The sequence below is a fragment of the Ciconia boyciana genome, chromosome 25, assembly GCF_034638445.1.
Source record: "Ciconia boyciana chromosome 25, ASM3463844v1, whole genome shotgun sequence".
In the NCBI taxonomy this organism is placed as follows: domain Eukaryota; kingdom Metazoa; phylum Chordata; class Aves; order Ciconiiformes; family Ciconiidae; genus Ciconia; species Ciconia boyciana.
The window spans coordinates 1274381-1295026 of record NC_132958.1 but is presented as its reverse complement, the minus strand read 5'-3'; the positions used below and the strand labels follow the sequence as shown (position 1 = coordinate 1295026).

General features: G+C 50.2%; 2 protein-coding genes across 4 annotated transcripts in view; one reads left to right on the top strand and one right to left on the bottom strand.

The window, feature by feature from the left end:
- Positions 1-123: 123 nt before the first annotated feature.
- NCAPH (non-SMC condensin I complex subunit H) lies at positions 124-9669 on the bottom strand. Of its 2 annotated transcripts, none has more exons than XM_072846065.1 (17): positions 9423-9669; positions 9240-9333; positions 8815-8907; positions 7645-7783; positions 6979-7097; positions 6453-6642; positions 5787-5878; positions 5408-5613; positions 4782-4930; positions 4131-4237; positions 3561-3683; positions 3124-3231; positions 2288-2455; positions 1859-1975; positions 1524-1609; positions 1116-1191; positions 124-653 (listed from the first exon to the last, which is right to left on the bottom strand). In XM_072846065.1, exons 1-17 carry the CDS (start codon positions 9620-9622, stop codon positions 594-596), a joined length of 2127 nt encoding a protein of 708 aa, XP_072702166.1. In that variant the 5' UTR covers positions 9623-9669; the 3' UTR covers positions 124-593. The 2 variants fall into 2 exon arrangements, with proteins under 2 accessions (XP_072702166.1, XP_072702167.1); XM_072846066.1 differs by having other exon boundaries at positions 4131-4234.
- A 148-nt stretch (positions 9670-9817) lies between these two features.
- Positions 9818-20646, top strand: part of LOC140643957 (tetraspanin-15-like) — a 98258-nt gene continuing 87429 nt past the window's right edge. For both annotated transcript variants that reach the window (XM_072846347.1, XM_072846348.1), the window contains exons 1-2: positions 9818-10078; positions 17491-17718. In XM_072846347.1, coding sequence (XP_072702448.1) covers positions 17665-17718 — 54 coding nt within the window. In that variant the 5' untranslated portion in view covers positions 9818-10078; positions 17491-17664. The remainder of the gene's footprint in view (positions 10079-17490; positions 17719-20646) is intronic.

Below are 20646 nucleotides of genomic sequence, written 5' to 3'. Positions count from 1 at the left end.
CATGGCTCCCGGTTCGCCTTTCTTCAGGGAGCAGCCCTGCTTTTGCTGCTCCCCGACACTCATGTGTTTTTTAACCTCTCTCCTGTTTTGTAGACTCCTTCTTCCCCATCTCGAAGGCCCATCTACAAAGTCTGTAGCAATTTATTATCTTTAAGCTCAGTATAAAAGGTAAATCATTTCAGGGGATGAACAGGGACTACAGGTGGAATGTGAGACATGAGTAACAGTCAGTCTACGGCCTGGGAATTAGACAGTGAGTGACACAGAGGAGCCTTTTGGTAGCAGGCATGGGTGGTTCACAGTGAGATGGAGGAACTCTGCTACCCAGACTCTGGGAAGAGCTGATGGATCGAAGATGGCAGGAGCCAGGCAGGCTGAGCTGCAACTGTCCATCTGTACAGGTCCTATGTTTAGGTAGGACATCCTGGATTTAAAAGTCTTCCTGAGGTACAGAGACCAGTGGGATTTCTCAGCAATGGTGCTGGGAGGAGAAAAATCTGCCACTGATGAGATAGTCCAGAGCGAGCACCGGCCAGCTAGGAAGCTGAGCTCTGTCCTGTGGGTCAGCACCAGTGGTCTGCTCCACACAGGGCTCAGTTGCCTTGTTTCACCAGGACATCAGACAGGTCCTCTGTGCCCTCCAGCTTCAGATTCTGGGAATATAAAACAAAAGCTAAGTTAGACAAAGCCAGACTCTTCCCCTGAGTCTGAAGGCCTGGCATTAAAAAAACACACAAGGAAGGTTCAGAACAACCCCAGCCCCTTCTGTTGCCATCAGCGCACGCAAGACCAAGGCTTCCCATCGGCTGTTGCTTTGGAGTCTGAAACGCTCACAACGCTTATAACAACACTGAGCAACAAAGTGCTCACCCCTCTGCTGCCAGACCCACGGACAAGAAAGGACAGACAGCAGTTAGGCTGGAAGTGCTACAAGTGCTTAACCACAGGCTGTCGTTCCCAGTGCATCAGCCTGATTTATGTTCACTCTAAGCACGAAACAGGGACTTAAGTTGAGAAGTCCTGATGTAGCAAGAAAAGGTCCCGCTCCCCGTGCTTTTCACTGTGCGTTTCACCCGCTGCTCCGACTACATCTCCTGTGTGCATGCTGTGCTTACCTTCTCATTTGCCAAATGCAAGAGGCAGGCGAAGGCTAAAGGGACAGACAGATTGTTAGCCATCACAGAAGGCAGCCTACAAAAGAGAAGGGAGGAGGTTAGGGTGGCCAGAGCCTACAGAAACCCGATGGATGGAGCATGCCTGCAAGGACCAGGTTGCCAAAGATTAGCTCCTCCCCAGGGATCTGGTTTTCTCTACCTTTACCCTCCCACTAGCAAAGAATTTGCCAAGCTGAATGCAACCCATAGCTCCCCCAGGCAATCCCAGAGAGCAAGAGAAGAGATTTTTTTTTCCCCCATCAGGGTTCAGTTAGCAGGCTGTAACAGACACAGGAGGGGTCAGCGTTTGCCCAAGCTCAGCTGAAGTCTGTCCCCATCTTCAGTCCAACCTTTTTAGGGCCTCTCTACCTGTGAAGCAGTTCCTTTGTGATGCTGCTGAAGACCTTCTCGCCTGCTACCACTGACGTGTTGTTCTCTTTCTCTGCATCTTCCATCTGTTTAGCAAAAAGACAGACACTGCTGAGACAGATTTTGCTCCCCAGTACTCAGCCTTGTGTTCAGAGAAAAACCACTGCAAGTTACACTCAGTCCGTCCTTACCAACCATCCCATGAGAGCAAGACTACTAGAAAGGAATTGCTGCTAAACCTGCAGGACTGTCTCTGCAGGAGTTAAGCACAGTTACCTGCAGGGCATTCTCTTATCCTCAGGCCTATTGAGGTATCTGGCTCCCCCTGTGCTCACCTCTGCTACTGTTTCTTTCTTCTGTCTATCAGTCAAGAGGTCCCACATGTTTTTCTTCAACCTCTTCATGTCCATTTTCTTGGCTGTCTTTGCATACTGAATTGCTATCTTATTGACCTGAGGAAAAGAAGTCTAGGGTTAGCTGAGAGCAACTGAGCAGAAGCAGCAGCCCTATCCTCAGTCAGGAGCACAGGAACAATCAAAACATGGTTCTCCTTGGGAACAACAGTCAATGCTATCTTACTACTAAATCTTTGATTTTTAATTCAAAGGGTTCATCTGGGAATAAAGTGTCCAGTAGTAAACCCAGGAGATCCTGCACCGGGGAAACTGCTGTCTCAGGACTTCTAACCACCCAAGGTGTTGAGAGGCTTTGCTCCAGACCTGCCCAGTGAGCAGTTCACAGCTTGACAACAATAAAGGCCTTACCTTCTGGGGCTCAGCAATGAGGTTCAGCTCTCCATACACTGTGATATCAACATCGCCAACAACCCTGTTGAGCTCAGCGTCTTGACCCTCAGGGTGGGCGGTAAGGTTGAACTCCCCCATCTGGTCCATGAATTGAACAGGGTCATTATCATCATCGCTGTCTGCAGCCTGATCAAGAAGAGATATAGCAGTGAGGCCACCCAGAGACATCTTTGAGGAGCCAGAGATATCCGGCACTGAGATAACAAGAGCACCTGCCCCTCAGGAGGGTGGCGATACCTGCCCACCTTCCCCATGGAACATGTTCTTATTCAGCCTCTCCCCACGGCACTTAGGCTGGGCTAAGGCTAAACCCAAGGGAGATCTAGAGAGCAGAATATCAAAAGACTGTTCTACACAGAAAGATAACGGAGACGAGGGCTCTCCTGCCAGTGTGGGACCAGCCAGGACTTGTCACAAACACACTCAGGAGACAGCACTGGCCTGGCAGAAAGCTGAAGCTTTAGAAGAAATCTACTTCAACGGGAGCTCGAAACAGCTGGGAGCAAAGCTCTCTGTGTAGAGCATTTACTCCTACTTTAGGGCACAGGTGTATGGAAAAGGCTGGAGTGGAGTTTCTGCAGCAAACTGACTGGTGAACACTAAAGGCAGAGAGTTTAGTTGATGTCGTTAGAGTGAGGGGACGGGGTGCGCGCAGAGACTCCTGCAGCTTTGTCAGAATCTGCAGCTCCAATTCTTTTTCACTAGTAATTAATTCTGGACACAGATTCTTCCTAAATTATTCCCATCATATATCAGATATAGACAACAGAAAGAAATCTTCTTGTTCCAGTAACCTGCAATGCAGGGCAGAAATTGGAGGTGTCATTGGGGTTGTTGTAATCGTAGTCGCCGATCTCATCTTCGTGATACAATGAGCTGTCCGGCTCAGACGTCCTGCAGAGCTACAGAGACAAAACCAGGGGTCAGGAAAGGAAACTCTAAATACTTCCCCAAGCAATGCCTGTACCTTGTTCCTTCATCACCTCCCCTTTTCCCAGCCTGCTGGCTCTTCTCCCTCCTCCTCCTCGCATACCAAGCTCTCTAGCAAGCCCCTTGTACAGCACAACGGCTAAGCACAGCTGCTTTGGCATCCACAAGTGGGTCAGTTCAGTGAGAGATGTGCTGGCCCGTCTCCAGCCCTGAGGAGCATCCCGAAACACTTAAAGCATTTGGTCAAGAGTGGTTTTGTGCATGGAACCATTCCCAACAGGCTTTTAGAGAAGACTCTTACCTTAACAGCTGGTTTGAGGAACAGCTGGAGAATGTTGTTAGGGTCATAGTTGAAGTCTGTGGGAAGCGTGGTGCTCTTCACATTTTGGCTTTCCAGAATGGATTTGGCTAGAGTTACAGATGCCTGGGGAAGGTAATAAATACCATTACCCATAAGCTATCCACTCCTTGGAAGATTAATGCACAAATAAGTGCTTTGAACACAGGTCTTTGTCTGAAAGGGGGCAAGTTCTGAGATGCCTCCAAAGAGGAATTCCACACTGGTCCAGTCAGTGCACCCAGTGGCTTCTGCGCAGCATCCTGGGACACGCAGCTGGACCTGCAGGGTCTCTGTGACTGACAGGGTATAAGCCAGGAAGAATCCAGCCTGATTCTCCACCCCAAGGTTGGTAAAACTCTCTCCTTGTAACGTGACCTGGAGTCAGAAGACCCCGCACCAAGGAACATACATGATGTTGAGTTTACAGAGCCAGTTTCACAGGTGTGTGAGATGAGCCATTTGCATATGACAGTTCCAAGACACACTGATATAGCAAAAGAGAGCAGAAAGAGGCAGAAACTCAGCACGTACCTTGGTCTTACGGAAATACACCCCAAAGTCAATATCCTCATCAAAGTTAATTTCAAACACTTTCTTTGCATTCCTTTTCTTGGTCTCTTTTTCAGAGTCAGCATCTGCTGCAGAAAGGAAGGAAACTGTCGGTGCTTTGTGACAGAGTAAGGACAACAAGCTCACTCCTAACTTGAGCATCTGCTCCACACAGAAAGGTCACCTACAAGGACTTTTCCCTTTGTTAAGGGAAAGCAATAGGTGTTGTTCTCAGCTTCATGTTTTAAAGGGATCAGTATCTTTTTATAGAAGCAGAAAGTGTAATTTAATCTTTGGTTTTTATGCAGAAGGTGGGAAACAACAGCAGGAGCTGTATTAGTGCTAGTATCTCCTATTGCTGCAGTGAGAGACACCCCCTCAACTTTGAGCATCATTAACAAACCCAAACAATAGAGAATGCGTTAGACACTAAAGGATCCGCATGTGACCGAGAGCCTTCCTGGTGTCTGAACTCAGTACTGCTTCCCATCTGGCTAGAAAAGAGCCATGCAGGCTTGTCCCTTTCTTTACGGTCCCTACTTTATGACTCAGATGCCACCCATCTACAAAGGTAAGCAGGACCTGGCAGTAGCCGCGTCTGTAGCGTATGAGCCGCCATCTCTAAATACGTACATTTGTGTTGAGGTTTGAAACGCCAGTGCTCTGGGCCAGCCCACATTGACAGAGTTCGGGGACTGAAGTAGGAGTATTCCCCTGGTTTCATGGAGAGATGAAGGCACATGGTCCCAATGTCTCCCTCTCCAAAAGGAACTGCATCAGTTCTGGAAAGAGCACACATGCTGCTCAGTGAAACCATTCCTTTGGCACACAGCGGGCCTGAGCGTGCATTTAATATCCAGATCAGCTCCGTACAGACATCGCCCGCTCCCTCTGCCGGCATGTGCGCAGGACTCCCGCTCTTTAATCAGTGAACGGTACTGCGAGCGTTCACTGTCTGGAGTCCGTGAGGCTGCTGCAAAAACAGAGGTGGATTTGCCAAAGGACAGGCTGGAAACTGGGCAGCAGAGTGAGCAGACAAGCAATCACTCTGGGGAAATGTGACCATATGAAAAGGTCCTCTTGGAGGGAAGAGATATTATTACTGTAATGCATTCCTGGACGTACCCGAAACTTGAGCAGAAAGCAAGCTATAGCCAGATGGGAAACGTGTACGCAGTAAATTAAGGATTCCCCACAGAGCTGCCAGAAGTTGTCGCTTGCTATCAAAGCACAGCTATAGACTTTCAGTGACGACTCACCTCTTGCTCTTGCAGACTGTTCCAAAGGAGTTGAGGTTTTCTGTCAATTCCCCAGTCTTGTCTGCTACTCTACTCCTGGGGGAGTCAGAATTGAAGTCGTCACCTGGCAGGGTGGGAACACAGTCTTCCACATCGCTGTCTATCTCCGCATTGATATCAAACACTTGGTCGCTCTTCTTGAATTTATCCAACAGGGCTGACACTGACTGTAGGAGAAGAAAGTGCTCAAGGAAAAAACTGCAGGATATCAGCGGCCCTGCAGCACAACATCCCACTGCCCTGTGTATCACAGAGATCGCTTTGGAGGTCAGCACACAATACGGCTCAAGCATCCCACCCGGCTCAAGTGTCCCACCTGGCACAGAGCTAACAAACATACCTCATCATGGGATTCAGCATCCCACTTTGTAAACTGGAAACCAGCCAGCGAAGAGCAGATGGGGCGTTTTTCAATGCACTGTGCTAGCAGGGCTAGAGACAAGGAGAGCAAGGGGGAGAGATTAGATAGAAGATGAAACAGCCAGCACCTAAAACAAGTGCCAGGTATTAAATAATTCTTAAAGCCACATATGTAGGCAGCCCTTCTTGCATGTAGGGCAGCACAGGGCTCACTGCAAAAGCAGTCGGGCTCATTTCTCAGCAGAAAGGGAGAGTTCAGTTGCTACCCTAACTTGAGGGTGGGCACGACGCTGGGAATCTTATCAGAGCAGCAGGGTTTGGTAGTATGTACAGGCTCAAAAGATTCTAAGAAGGTCAGTCCTTAACCTGGAGCACACTAATCTCAAGTGCTGCACAGCTCAGACCACGTATACGTGCTGTGTGACAGATCTGCCAGAGGTTAAGCTACACGTAGCAATCTAAAACCTACAAAAGTCCTGTTTTTCCAGCAACCAGTCGCAACTTGAGCAGAATCAGAGCAATGGTGACACAGGGTAGCCAAGCAGTGAACAAAAGCACAAGTCAAGCTGGCTGAGACTAAAATGGGAGATGAAAAGGATCGAAAGGTCTGGATGGGCCCCTTTGCTTAGCAGGTACCGGCACTCACACTTTAAATCCGTCACTTTCACAGGATCAGAGTTTGGCAGCGTGAGCGTCTCTGAAGAAGGGAGAGGCACGATCTGCGAGTCAAAGAGGAGCTCACTGTGGCAGCTTTGGGTACGCAGCCCGGTGAGGAAAATGCCAGCTGTGCTGCATTCATCAAAAGATGCGGCTGTTTTCTGGAACATGGGATCAACCTACAGGTATGGAACGAAGCAGAGGATCAAGGAATGGAGTAGATGGAGGGGGTGAAGCAGGACTCTGCAGGCGGCTTTTAAGTACAGATCCGAAGGGAGAATGACCCACGCATCTTCTTCAGCGAGGAGAGAGCTCTCACAGCTGCCTCACACAGGAGGAATATACGTGACTAGGAACAATCTTGCTGTAACAGCAGAACTCACAGACATGCACGTGAATGTTAGAGCCCAAGAGAGGAATGCACAATAAGGAAAACAATAGAAATGAGAAAGATGAGGTGACATCTCCTTTCCCCCACCAGAACGCAGCTGCTACAGCAGCCCCCCTCCACCCACCTCACATCTGCGATTAGCTTCCGACACATTGATGTTATTCAAGTTCTGCTCGATGGTTTTGAATGAGTGCTTTTTCTTTTTCTGAACTGTCTTGACAGCCTCAGGAGCTGGTCCGTCTTCTAAAAGGAAAAGAAGAACAAGTTACACTTGGAAAACTTGCTAAAATACCCTACAGAGGGATAGCACAACTTTTACTTCAGTTTGTACGACAAACACACAAAAACCTAGTGGGCATGAAGTTACCCAGTTAGGTATCTATTACCATGAACCACCAATGTTTTATTGGCTGGATGCTGCATTTCTTTGTATCGACTCTATTTTATCTTAACAGCACATTTTCGTTTCAAAGCAAAGGACAGCAAAGAGTGGGGCACTTCATTTTTAATGTTTCAGATTAGGCCACCTTTGGTTTGCATTCAAATCTGACGGGCCAAATCGTTCGGTTTAAGGACTGAGCAACAGATTCAGGTTCTCATCTCAATCCTCCCTGCTCAAGCACCCAGCAAACTAATTCAGGATTTCCCAGACCTTGAAAAATGAAATTAGCGGTACTCTCCCAGATGTACAAAGCACTTCAATTCACAGGTCCTATGCAAGTACACTGTCATTTCTCTTACACGCAGGTGGAACGGGAACAGCTTAACAGAAAGCGAGTGAATGGCACACCTCCTTCTGGGCTGTCCGTGTTGTTTGTAGGTGCCACGTCCTTGCCCAAGCCTCCAAGAACTTTGTATGTATCTGCATGGACCGCATCCACGCGCACAGCGTAAATCTTCGCGCTGGCATCAAGCGTGCCAGCTGCTATCTGACAGGAGGAACAAAGGATGCCATTTTTGGTTAGAAAGGAAAAAGTCCCATCTGGAAGATGCAAACGCAGAAGACAAGCTGCAGACCTGAATTTCTGAATGCTCTGTATTACAAGCAAAATTGCGAACAACTGGAAAAGGATTTATCCTGAGACCTAGGTGCACAGCAGGGGTCAAGACGTGTCTTCCAAGGCAGAGCCTACAATTTACTTTATCAGGTCTTTTGGAAGGGATCACACAAAATACTTAAAAAGTTGCCAAGATTAAGCAATGGGGAGAAGCAGAAAGGTGCAGATTTGCATCTGCCAAGACACCTCTCTCTTCCACCTCTCCTTCATGCCTTCTTTTAGGTCATCCTCTTGGTATCATTCTATTTTTTGCAAATTATGAAGTCAAAAGAAGTGAACCGCAGGAGATGCCAAGTGCCCTTTTTGATCACAGACCGCCCCAGGAAGGTGAGGCGCCACCCACTGAAAACCTGTGCACTGTTTCCCGTCCCTTCCTGAGTTTCACCAACCATAAGACAGCTAGCTCAGGGGTTCCTTGAGGCCACGTTCAGAAGCCCTGCCATTTGTTCATTCATCCAAGAATTCAGTTCTCCTTCCTAGCATCAGTGAACTGTTATAGCGAGTAAGTCTTTGCCTAGGCAAGTTCTTATTCTGATCCATCCCGGATCAAAATTCGTCCGGGAGTTAGACTCACTAACTTCCTTTCTTTTACAGCCTTGTTTTGTTACTGGTTGTAACATCCAGTATTTACCTCGGAAGCCTCGCAAGTCTTACTTTTAAACAAGCTCTCCTTTTGAAAGACCGTAACTGAAAGAATTCAGCCTTTAATTTCTGTGGTACAAAAGGATTCAACAGTGTAAGCTTCTGCAAAAAGTGACTGTGCTGCCTCTACAGATATTTTTAGTGGAAGTAACCAGTTCAGTTACCTTCAGCATTATCTGAAGCTTGTTACTGACTAAACCTTAGGCTAAATGCCAGTCGGAGACAAAGCACCACCGTGACCAGGCAGCAATTCCTCTCACCTTGAAGTTGGTCAGTTCAGAGTCCTTCTGTTTCAGGATCTCCGTCATATAGTCTATCAGGTGTAAGCCAAAGGCATTCTTCGTGGTGATTTTCTGAAACAAAGCACAGCTCAGAACTAATCCCCTGGAAAATGACACCTGTCAAAGCTGTCTGAACCCTCATCCCACGGGGGTATTTACAGCAGGACCGAGGAGATACGGTCTGTGCCACGTTCTACTTTGTTACTGCTGGGAAGGCAGCAACAGAGACCCAGATATGGCCGTGGCTCGCATCGGGGACGGGGCTCAGAGGGCTTGGAAGCAGAATAACCGCGTAGCCAAGGCTCAAGGAGTTTAAAATCCCTCCCGGCCTTGCAACCACTGCCAGACAGAGGTGGTGTGAGAGGGGCCGGGAGCAGGAGCCCTCCCCGAGGCGGCCGACTCACGTTCTCGGTGGAGAGCTTGATGCAGGTGCTGTAGTGGTCCGAGATCTGAGCGTTGGTCCACTGGGGGAGGGTCGGCAGCCATGCCTCCGCCTGCCTGGGGGAGACACGGTGGTTGGGGGACCCTCCTCCTCCGCGTACCCCCCTCTCCCTCCCCACAGCTCCTCACACCGGGCCCGGCCGTACCTGGGCGCGGGTGAGGCGAGGCCCAGCGGCGAGTCTGTGCTGCCGAGCTGGAGGTCGGTGGCCCTCGAGCGCCGGCGTTGCCGCCTCTCCCGTTCATCGTCGTTACCGGGGCACTCGGCCAGCACGGGGGTGCCGGTGTTGCCGAGGGACCGCGGGGCGGGGGAGGCGGCCGGGCCCCGCCGGGGAGCGGGGGTGCTCATCCTCACGGCGGGGACGGGACGGGACGGGACGAGCCTCGCCGCCTCGGGCCCACCGCCGCCCCGCCCACTCCTCGCCTACGGCCCAATCGACGCGCGGCTCGGCCGGCCGACAACCAATCGGACGCGCGCTGCTCCGCCCTGCCCCCTCGGGTTTGAATCGCCGCGCGCGCCGGCAGCGCGCACGCGCCGGGCGCAACGGCCGCGGCGGGGGCGGGGCGCGGCCCCTCAGTCTGCCGGCGGGCGGCGGCGGGGGCGGTCGTGCTGCCCGCGGTTCCTGTCAGGGGTCGGCCGCCCGTGGGCTAGCCGCCTCCCGCCTCGCTGGCCCAGGGTTGCTCCTTGAGGGGTGCCATCTGCCGCCGGTGGTACCCGGGCCCCTCTCGCACCGGCGGAGCAGCGGTCAGCCGCGGGCAAAGCCCGCCTCGGAGGAGGAAGAGCCGCCAGAGCCGACCTGCTTAGGTACTGATCACCCCCCAGCCGCTGTCAGCCTTTCAGTGGTCCCCACGATCGTTGGTGCCGCCGTGCTGCCCTCCCTCGGAGGCCTCCGTTTGCCTGTCGTTGTCCCCCGGAGCCCCTGTCTGTGTGGAAGTGCCCCCAGGGCCATCAGCCTGACCCTTCGGTTTGCTCTGCAGGCCCCCCAGAGCACTCCAAGTGCCTTCTGGTGGTCCCTCAACTGCTCTGTGCACTGCTTGGTGTTCCCCAGAGCTCTCTGTGTTTGTTTCCATGCACCCCATGGCCCTCTAGGTGTTTTTTGGTGTGTCCTAGAAGCCCTCGGGGTGCCCTGAAGCCCTTCCTTCTTCAGCACTTTGTGAGTTTCTGGGTACATCAGAGGGTTGGCGGGGGGTCTTCGGGCTTTACAGTCTCAGGCTGGGCAGCACCCAGCAGCTCAGATGTCAGCCTGGTGTGGTGGGCTAGCAGATGGCTCAGGGCATCCTCCCTGGCTTCAGCTCTGGAGCCCTCCGTCCTGCCCAGCACAGCATCCTTCCTCCCAGTCTGGCCCAGGAAAGATGCTCAGCAGGAGCAGATCGCAGCTCCTGCTTTCACTGCAGTGCTGGAGGCAGAGAGGCTGGTAAGTGAGGAGCCAATAGTGCTTCCTAAAACCGATCCCTTCTGCTCTTGGTCTGACCCAAGGCAGCCTGTGTTTGTGTGCAGGACCCCATGAAGACAGGAAGGCTCCCCCATATCTCCACCTCTGCTTTTCACCTGTCTCCCCAGTTCTCAGCAGATGAGGCCAGGTTATCTGTATTGCTTTGGTTTCCCTGCACTTACTAGCAGGGAAGGCTTGCTGGGGAAAGCTGTTGTTCCTTAAATTTCCTTTTCCCAGCAGAGCTGTGGCCTGGTGTGCCGAATTCCAGCAGTCCTGCCTACGGCACAGTGCCTGGGCTGTAGGCAGAGGAGACCCGCTCCTTGCTTTAGTATGGAGAGCAGTCTGGGCTGAGGGCTGAGCTATGTGCCTGAGGCAAGGCTGCATGATGGGGTAAATAAAGCTGCGTATTTTATTGTTGTAGCATGTCCTGTGCTGTAGAAGCGTTAGCAGAAGGTTAGATGGTCAGATGGGCCAGACCTGCGCCTGCCTCCACCATCATCATGACCCTGTAGCTGAGGGGAAGAGCAGCTTCTCCAGTGCCACCACCTGGACGAGAAGCTTTTCCAGCCCTAGCAGGCCAGCATTCCTGGCTGTCATCCCCCCGAGGGGGGTGAAGCAGCAGCTGCCCCAGTCCTTCTTGGGGGATTTAGGTACTGGGGACTGCGACGTTGCTGCAATTTGATGTCCGAGTTCTTCCCGACTGCAAAGTGCTCTTCCAGCCTGAACCACTGGATGGGGCAGGAGGAAAAGATGTTTTGATCTCAACTATATTCCTCAGGAGCAGCAATCGAGAAAGACGCCGTGTTCCCTGCCGAGCCAACCCTGGCAGCAGTCCCCCTGCTCCCCACACAGAGCGGCCAAGGGATCGCTGTGCCATCAGCTGATTTCTGCACTGACTCCAGCCACCCCAAAAATGGCAAAAGAATAAACTTCTGGAGACTGGTGTCTACTTGTAAGCACAGCTTAAGTACCCTGGAAGCCCAGGGCACTTCTAAAAGCCACAAGAGACTAAGTAACTTTTGCAGGGGACAAAAACCCTGTAGGGCTTTTTCATCACCAAATAACTTGGGGTCTGAGCAAAGAGGTCTGGCCCCTTCGCTCAGCTGCTCCAGTTGGGCCGGACTAAAACAGAGAGGCTGTAAAAGCCAGGTTATGCTTTATGATGTGTCTTCTTACGAGCAGAAGCCTCATAACAAAGCTTTTAATGGCTGTTGTAAACAAATCAATATTTCCAGCTATATACCTGAAATGAAAGACGCTGAAGGAACTATGAAGGTTTTTAATGTCCAAATAAATTACTCCTGCTGTGGCAATAGCAATGTGTGGAGCATTTGATTATTCCCAGCCATTAGTGATGCTGGCGAGGACAGAAATATTCGTGCTCTGTATTTAACTGGAAATTAAGAGAATGCATCATTTGGTGACAGGAACTTTTACAAATGGCTGCTCCCCCTTTGATCAGCTCCCCTACTAATAAATCACTGGCAGGACTTTGGGAAACTTGATTTACAACTCGGACCCACTGCTGGGTGTTTGCTGGAGGATGCGTTCCCGCAAATCCCCCGGTAGATAGAGGTGTGCTGGGATTCTCCTGCTCTTGGAGGAATGCTGGAGGCTTATTTAGGCTTGCTTTGGGAGCTAGGAAGAATGACTTACAAGGGAAAGCCGGCTGTCCGCCCACCAGGCAGCAACTGCTGCCTGCTGTGCTGCTGGTACTTTTCCATGCGCCTGCCTGCACCATGCCAGGGCTGTGGGAAGCTTTGGGGTGACACTGAACACGGGGGATGTCTCCTAGCTGCAGGCAAGTGCTGGAGGGGGGTGGGAAGTTTAGGAGAAAAATAGGAAAGGGGGGAGCGGTCCTGTGTGACTGCCGCAGCTGCTGCGATGGACTTGAAACCTTGTCGGTCACATCCACAGGACTGCTGAGCTGCTCGGCGGGTCGCAGGGGTGGGATGCACCGACCGCTCCGGACCCACAACATGGGTAGTATAGCAACGGGAATCTTCCCTGGCTGCAAGGCTTAAAAATAGAGCCAGCGAGTGTCGAACTCGCAGCCGCCTGGGGTTACTGGGACATCTGCCCCCCGCGAGCATCAGACCTCGGCTCGACTCGGTGGATGCTTACCCGCAACGATGGGGCTGCTGGAGGTTTGGTTTCTGCGTGGGTCGGGGACGCTTCTGCATGCACCCATGTTCCCCAAGCGTCCAGGGACGCTGAGACTGTTGATGCCACACAAGCAGGGTCTCCTCTTGTTGAACTGGCGCACCCCTCTATAAATGACCTGTAAACTAAAGATTATCTGCTAATTTCCGTGTGCTGGAGCAGATGCTACCGGAGCATTTATTAACCCACTGGTACTATTCTTATGCAAACAACTGTAGCTCATCCCTAATAAAAGGTGATTTAATACCTGCTCGGCTGCTGACAGCGACTAGGAAGGTGCTTGGTTTTGGTTTTCAGTGCAGATCTTTTTTGCAGACAGACACCCTAGGGTCAGCCTCTCCGTCTGATTTTCCCTTCCAGAGCGTGCTGTCTGCTTTCAGCCTTGCTTGTTATTGCTGCAGAGCTACTTCTGGTCGTGCTCGTACCTCGGGGCACAAGGAAGAGGTTGAAACCTCAGAAGAGATAAATGGTGTTTGATTTCTCTAAGGTCTTATTAGGAAGGCCCATTCCCGAGCAGCCTTCCTGCGCCCTGGCTCAGCGCTATGTCTGAAAAGGGTTGTGCTAACACAGCTTGGATTTTTTTTTTTCTTCCCCTTAGTGTGGCTCTGAGTGGGAAGGCCCTGGAGGAGGCCAGAGTGTGCGAAGGACCATCCCACAGGGTTTCAGAGCTCAGGATGGCCTCACTGACTTCTCCCTTCGCAGGCGACTGGCTCATTTGCAATGAGCAGTGATGATCTGACCTTTTATGCTCTCATTTCTTCTGTTTTATTGGCAGATGAAGTACTTGTACTATAAAATCCAGGATTTCACAGACCTGGTAATGGCTGCGAAATCAAATTCAAAAATAACTCCTCAAGTGCAGCGATGTATAAATCATCAGTAGCACAGTCACAGCGCGGGCTCGCACTTCCACCTGAGGAAAAGTCCTCAAGGTCCCAATGGAGCAATCAAGATAAGATTGCAGGGTCGAAAGCAGATGAGGGATGTGATAAGCTGTAAATCCTCTGGAGCTGTTGGGGCAGGCAGCAGCAAGATGAGACTCTGCCTCTCCCCAGCTTTGGTCTGGCTGTGCCCACGCAAAGTCTCACGTTGTTCTTGGCGACTTTCCCTTACAAGCGAAGGGAAAAGAAATGGGTGAGCTGGTCCGGACGCAACTGCCAGCCTGCAGCCCCTGAGAATTACACCGGCAATCGTTTCTGACTGCAGGAACCTGCTGCAGAGATGCTAGATGGACTGGCTGGGTCGGTGGCTTGTTAATTCAGTTCAATTGATTTTGTAATTTAGGACTCTTAGCAGTTTGAAACGATCATTTTAAACTAGGTTGGTGCTTGTGAATGAGGGGCTTACAGCAGAGCCGAGTTCCTGCGGCTCTGTCTGCATGGGGGAGAGGAGAGGGGAACGGGTGTGCACGGGGGACCTGAATCCAAGGGGGCAAACTCAGCAATTCCCCACGTCCCAGGAGAAATCGGTGGGACTCTGAGTCCTTGCACAGGCTGCCAGCCGGACTGGTGTTTTCAGAGGAGCTAATGCCTTTGAGGGTGCTGCGGGTGCCTTGTGTGGGAAGAAAAGGAAGACAGTTTGCAGAGCAGGACAGCTTGTTTCGCCATGCTTCTCTGCTTGCTCAGAGCATGGGTGAAGTCCTCGGGGAGGATTTGTTGACAGATCTTGAGAGAACATCTCCGACTGGAGCTGCTCTGGAGGATGTTGTCTCCATCCCCTCCGAGCTCTATCCCTTGGGCATACCAAGTGACTCAGAAGTCCCTGGAGATGTGCCCAATGTGTGTTTCTGTTGTCAGTTTTGGTGGCCTTTTTTTTTTTTGTGCTGCTGATCAAATGTGTGGGTAGTGTCTGCCACTGTTGTCCGGGTGTCGAACACGAGGGGAGTTTTGGGGAGGAAGAGGTGGTAATGCTGACAACGTTAGTGCTGCAAGACAAAAATCTTAACACAAACCCATCTAATAGGAACTCTGCTCTCTGGAGGGTTATTGTTGCGGCGCGGTTTGGATGTGGACATCAATCGCATCTTTGAGAGACGCACGTCTTGGCGAAGGGCGGCAGGACAGGCTTCGGGACGTGGTTTGAAGTCACGCATGACTTTTGTCTTCCTCTGTCAAAGCTGTGAGATACCAGAAGTGTCACCCAAGGAGGCCTGCTCCTCTTTGGGGTATGGATTCCTAAATTTCTCAATTTAAATGCAAATTTGCAGCCGTTTGATTGTGCCATGCATCAGAGAAGCTTTTGGATGGTGAACAGCTTGTAATAATCAGCTACGCATCCCTCAATACAGATATTATCTGCTGTTGTGATATGGCTGCATGCCTCTGCAGAAAGCAGAGTGGTTCAGAACAACCCTACTTTTCCCTCTTTCTCCTTTCGCCTCCATTGAAAATTGCTCTCATTACCTCCCTGAAACCTTTTTAATCAACCTGGACGGCACAATCTGCTTTACAATAACAGGAATAATGTTTTTGGAGGTGCTTTGCATGGTAATGCTCTTCTGAGCCAGAAATGCTACTATGTAGAATGACTGCAGCTTCAGGAAGGGCTTGTATTTCTTCTTGACACCTTGGTCTTCTATAACGAGGATGTTTTTTGTTGTGAGGCTTATCATTGCCTGACTTATAACTTCCTTATAGGAGAAGGGAAGGGGAAAAGCAGGATTGGTGTGGCACAGGACTGGGTCCGTTAGTTGTGGCACGGCCCATGGGAAGCTCATCCTGGTTGCGATCTTTGTCTGGGGATATCTTCCAGGATGAAGCCCTGATCTGGTGTAGTGAGAGCACGGGTCACACAAGGATTTCCTAGACCCTTCTGCGACACACTTCCCTGCCCATCAAATTGCTCAAATTAATAATATTTGACTTTTAATCAAGTCCATTACAGTCGTTGCCACACTTGAGCATCCTAGTTAAGCAATCATCACTCTCACCCATTCCCTTCCTTTCCTTAGGAGCTTCTCAGGTATTTGCATCTCACTGATGTGAACAAGGGTCCTTCTGACGTGGTTATTTGGCACCAAGAATATGAAAACTGCAGTTAATCCTCATTTCACGCATGCAACAGGATTGGGTTGATTTTTGAATTGCTGCTGTGGGTTCTCAAATCTTTCATTAGCTACTACTTAATTCATTTAGTTCAGTAATAAAAAGTAATGGCTTGTCTGAACAACCAGATATCGCTTCTCTGTGGCCTGTAATTCTCTACCAAGTAGCCCTGTTTGCGGTGAGGAAACCAAAATCTGCTGCAATCTGCACAGAAATTGAAGTCAAATGAAGGATCTACTTTCCTCCGTACGCTTTAAACTCAAGTTGTTTCTCTTTAAGCTCTAAATTTGTCAGAATGATCTAACAGACCCTTTGGTGCTATGGAAACCCAGTTTACACACTGGTGCATAGCGGCAAGCAATTAACTATCTTTAATTTTCATTTTCTGGGGATATTTTTGACTTGTGTATTAAGCAAACATTTATGCAAAACACTGTGGAATCCATAAATGTTAATGAACTTGAACTTGTGTCTTTGCCATAGCAGATAATCAGATTGATGGGTTCACTGAAGTCTGCAAAACTTGCCGTGATGGCTGAGAGCAGCTCTAAAAAGCCACAACCACTCAGGTGACAACAAGGCTCTGCTCTTTGGGTGTCACCTTTAGGTGCTCGGGCTTGGTCCTGCTTTCACCTGGTGTGTCTTGGCTTGACCAGATGCAGATCCAGGTTTCGCCCTGTGAGTGACACCGGTGGGTTTTGCAGGCACAGTGTCAACTCTGCAAATGTGTCTTGCTTGCTGTGTGAGGGTACTGTGGCATGCAACAAGTGGCAAAGGCCTCAGCTAGGGGAGGAGGATGCTGGCAGTTAGAGAAGAGCTCTGCAGTACTTCACCAGGCTGCAAATGCAGGGAATAATCCCTTTGTCTGTCCCTCCCCTCCTTTGTAAAACAACCACCTTAAATTCTCCCCAGAGCCTCAGCCCTGACCCAAACCCACCAGGCAGTTCTTGATTTTGGGGGTTTTTGTATCGGGTTGCAGATGGGGGGAAAGGTGCAAACCAGGATGAACCGAGGCATGAGGAATTTGGATTGCCCCGTACCATTCCTGCAGCGGATTGCTGTGGTTGATGAGTATTTTTTATAACCAATAAGCACATTCTCATCGCTTTTATCTAGTGTGTGTGTAGGTGCATTTAGGAACAGGTATGAACCCTTCTGGGAAAAGTCATGCATTGATGCTGATAAGTAAAATGACCCCTCGTTTGGATCTGACACGCTGAATCCCGCTGTAAAGTAGGATCTGCTCTCAGGTTCCCGCTGCGGGGAAGCTTGGCTGGAAGCAGATGCCTGCACGAAGTACAGCACAGCAGCAGTCCATGACACTGTTTATTCCTCCTCTCCCTTTTGCATGATAAAATAACCCATGAAAATAAATAACAAGAGCTTAATGGGCACATGGGACAGGACTTTTGGCAGTGATGCCAATCAGCTGTGCCTCGGCAACGCTCCTCTAATTAAAAACTGCAAATTACAGCCGGCTGGAGCTGATTGCAAGAGCTGGCTGGGTTGGGGGCTTTGCTCTGAGAGGTGAAGGCATGGCTGGTTCCTCCTCACATTCACACTTTCTTTCCTATCAGGATGGTGAGGCCTCGGAAAGCCAAGGACTGTGATGTCCCGGTGCCTGCCCCAGTGGAGCAGTGGGGTTTGGGAAGTCCAAACCAGAGAGCGGAGCCAAGTGTGTTCGCTGCCTCGTCAAGGGAATCGCTCTGCGTTGCAGCCAGCTGAATAGGTGGAAATGCCGGCGCTGATGCATGATCCTCGAGTCGTGCGTCTGCTTCAGCTTCACACAGAGAAGCGAGTGGCTGGTAAGTCCTGCCCGTGTTCGAGGAGCGATTCGAGCCTTTCTCGTGCTTTGGGAATCGGTGACATGCGGCCGGTCCCAGCTTTGCAGATGCTTGAGTTTTGAGGGTTATGCTTTTTCTTGCTGTAGTTTTGAAATTTCAGAGCACACCCCTCACACCGAAGGTCCCCCCCCCCAAACCCCCCGGCTGCCTTTCACCCCTCTTTTCACCTAGTTTTGGCTTTGCCATGTTTCACCGCTTCTCCTCCTGCTCCCACCAAGCCACCAGTTGCCACCTGTCATCATTGTGGGCTCATTAATGGTTTGCAACATGATCTCACAAAAGAAACATTTATTTATGAAAATCCATTTGGACAAACCCAACGATCAGAGAGAGACCATTTTGGGGAGGAGGGTTGGACGACTTCTCTGTAGAGATGCTACTATGGGAAGAACTTCACGCAAAGCTCCTATCAGCTGCCCCGCACATCAAATACCAAACCCCAGACGTACGTCGCAGCCCATCTCGTCCCCTCGCTCCCCTCCTGGCCCCAACTGTATCGCATTGCACAGAATTAGGAGCCTTTTTGTCTGGGATGGAAAGTTTAAGGGCAGAGACACCCGAGAGTCATCTCTCATCCTCAGCTGCTCTTGAGACTCACTGTCCCTTCTCCAGGGTGCCGCGATTGCCGTGTTTAACTGATGAGTGTGATTTAGCTTCCAGCAGAGATGGTATTTTGGGTGGGTACGCCACAGGAAAAGGGGCTATTTGCGTGTTAAACTTTGTATTATAAGTGCTGTATTAATTATTCATCTGGAGACAGGTTTTTTGGGGCAGGATAGTGTGTTTAGTAGATTATTAACAGACTCCTGAAGCCTGAGAGGTATGGGTTTTTTTTAAAAATTATTATTATTATTTTGATGGTAAGCAAAAGCTAGGAGCTCTTGGGCTGGGCACTTTGGTTGTGTGATCTCACAGGAAGGCTCTGGCTGGGACACAGCAAGCTAAAAAGAAACCTGTCAGCCTTGCAGAAATACGCAGCAAATAGCGGATACTCTGCTTCCATCCCAAGTCGCTACCTGTTGGCAGATGCGGTGTGCTTGGCTGAGCCAAGCAGTGGCTGCATCCCTCTAGGGACAGCAAAATAAAAATAATAATAAAGAGAAGTGATGGGTGGGCAGCCTTTTGCCTGTCTACTGGCAATCCCTTACAAGCACTACAAACAACAGGGATCGGTACCGGCTCCTTTGCTTTGACTTCCACGTTTGCAAAGCTGCCTAATTTTTCTGGCAAGCAGGCTCTTGCTTGGCTTTTGCTGTTTTTTGTTTTGAGCCAGTGGGAGATAAATGATTACACATGAAACAGGGGGTAAATGTTGTATTTGGGAGCAACTGAGCAGAACTCAAGGTGTGTATGGAGACAGGGATTTGCTGCTCCATGCTCCCACAGGGAGCTAGGTGGGAAGAGCAATTTCTGAGTGCCAGGAAGCAAACCTGAGCTTATATCAATCCCCTGGGGGTAAGGAGACGGCTTCAGGCTGGGATTTGGGTTTCAGAGCTCCCTTCTGCAATGGTTTTGCCTTGGAGTGCATTGTAATTGGGCTTAGGCAGCTCCCCTTAATGATGGTGGGAGTTACCTGTGTGCCTCCAAGGAGGAGATGGCAAAGGGATGTGTGCAGACCTGCTGAGTGATTCTCTCCAGATGCTATTATTTTTGCATTTCAGAGAGCCAGGAAAGAGACAAATAAACTGTCTCGCTTTGCAATTGAATTTCTAATCAGAGATCTGCAAGCAAACCAGGGAAACAGGCTTAATAAACCAGAAAAAGCCTCTGTATTACAGCTGACCTGTTTGAAAGGAGAGCTGGAAATAGTGCAGAGGCTGGGCTCACCATATGGTTAGATGTCCCATCCCCAGGCCTGGGCAGGAGCATCTTGTTTTAGGCTTTTCAGTCTTCAAAAGACTTCTCTGTGGCTTTTGCATGCACAGAGCATCCCAAGGTTGGTGAAACCAGCTAATGTTGCCTGATGCATGTCATGTGCATGGGCACGGACCTGACCCAAACATCCCATCTTGCGGGTTGGCCTAGATCCTAAATGTGAAAAGAGCCTCATCCCTGTTCCTGCCTCCACTGATAAAATAACTTGGCACTTCGAGGGGGGTGAGGAAAACCTGGGTTTGGGTGTTGCACCCATTTACACAGAACATTTTGATTTTCCTGCATCAGTCTCCATCTGTTGAATGATCCCTTGACATGTTACCGTCAGCTTGGGTGTCCCAGGCAGGCTCCGCTGCGGTCGTTGGCACTATTTATAACAGGTGGGAATTTTTCCCACTTTATTTCAAGAGAGAGTTTTCCACAAGATGCACAAGAAGCATTTCAGGCTGTAAACTGTCAGCTTGAATTGAAGTCTCCATGTACCCTCTTGGGGTTATCCTGCATTTCAAGCTGAGCATTGCTTGTGAGAAGACAGTTGTCGTTTCTCTGCGCATCTCGTGATCGCAGCATCCTTGGGGCATAAAACATGGAGGACAAAAGGGCAGCGTGGTTATATATATATATATATATATACACACACACACACTTTTTTTTTTCCTTTTTTTGTTTTTTCTAAATGCTGACTTCTGTAGGCTCACAACCTGACACAAACCCTTGTGCGGGGGGTGTATGGAACAGGTCTCTGCTTGCCTTATTCGGCTCTCTAGACCATTTCGAGATATTTGGTTTCATTTTAATTTTGAATTTGGGTTGGCAGCTGGGAGTGAATCAGAATTTGACTCTGGTTTGTAGCACCTTCTCGTGTATTGGCAGCACAGCTCCTGTGGAGTTGGTGGGAAAAGTTTCCTAGTCCAACCCTTGCATTAAAACCCTTAGTATCGTCCATTCCTTCCATCGCTGCTGCCTGGGGCTGGTGGTTCTTTTGCAAAACCAAATCCCCAGGCAGGCTCACGC

Coding starts and splice junctions, on each gene's coding strand:
- NCAPH (XM_072846065.1), bottom strand. CDS start 9,622: ATGAGCACCCCCGCTCCCCGGCGGGGCCCGGCCGCCTCCCCCGCCCCG. Junction 4,238..4,781: donor TTTCAAACCTCAACACAAAT/GTACGTATTTAG, acceptor TCCTTTCTGCAG/CAGATGCTGACTCTGAAAAA. Junction 1,976..2,287: donor TCATTGCTGAGCCCCAGAAG/GTAAGGCCTTTA, acceptor TCTTTTCCTCAG/GTCAATAAGATAGCAATTCA.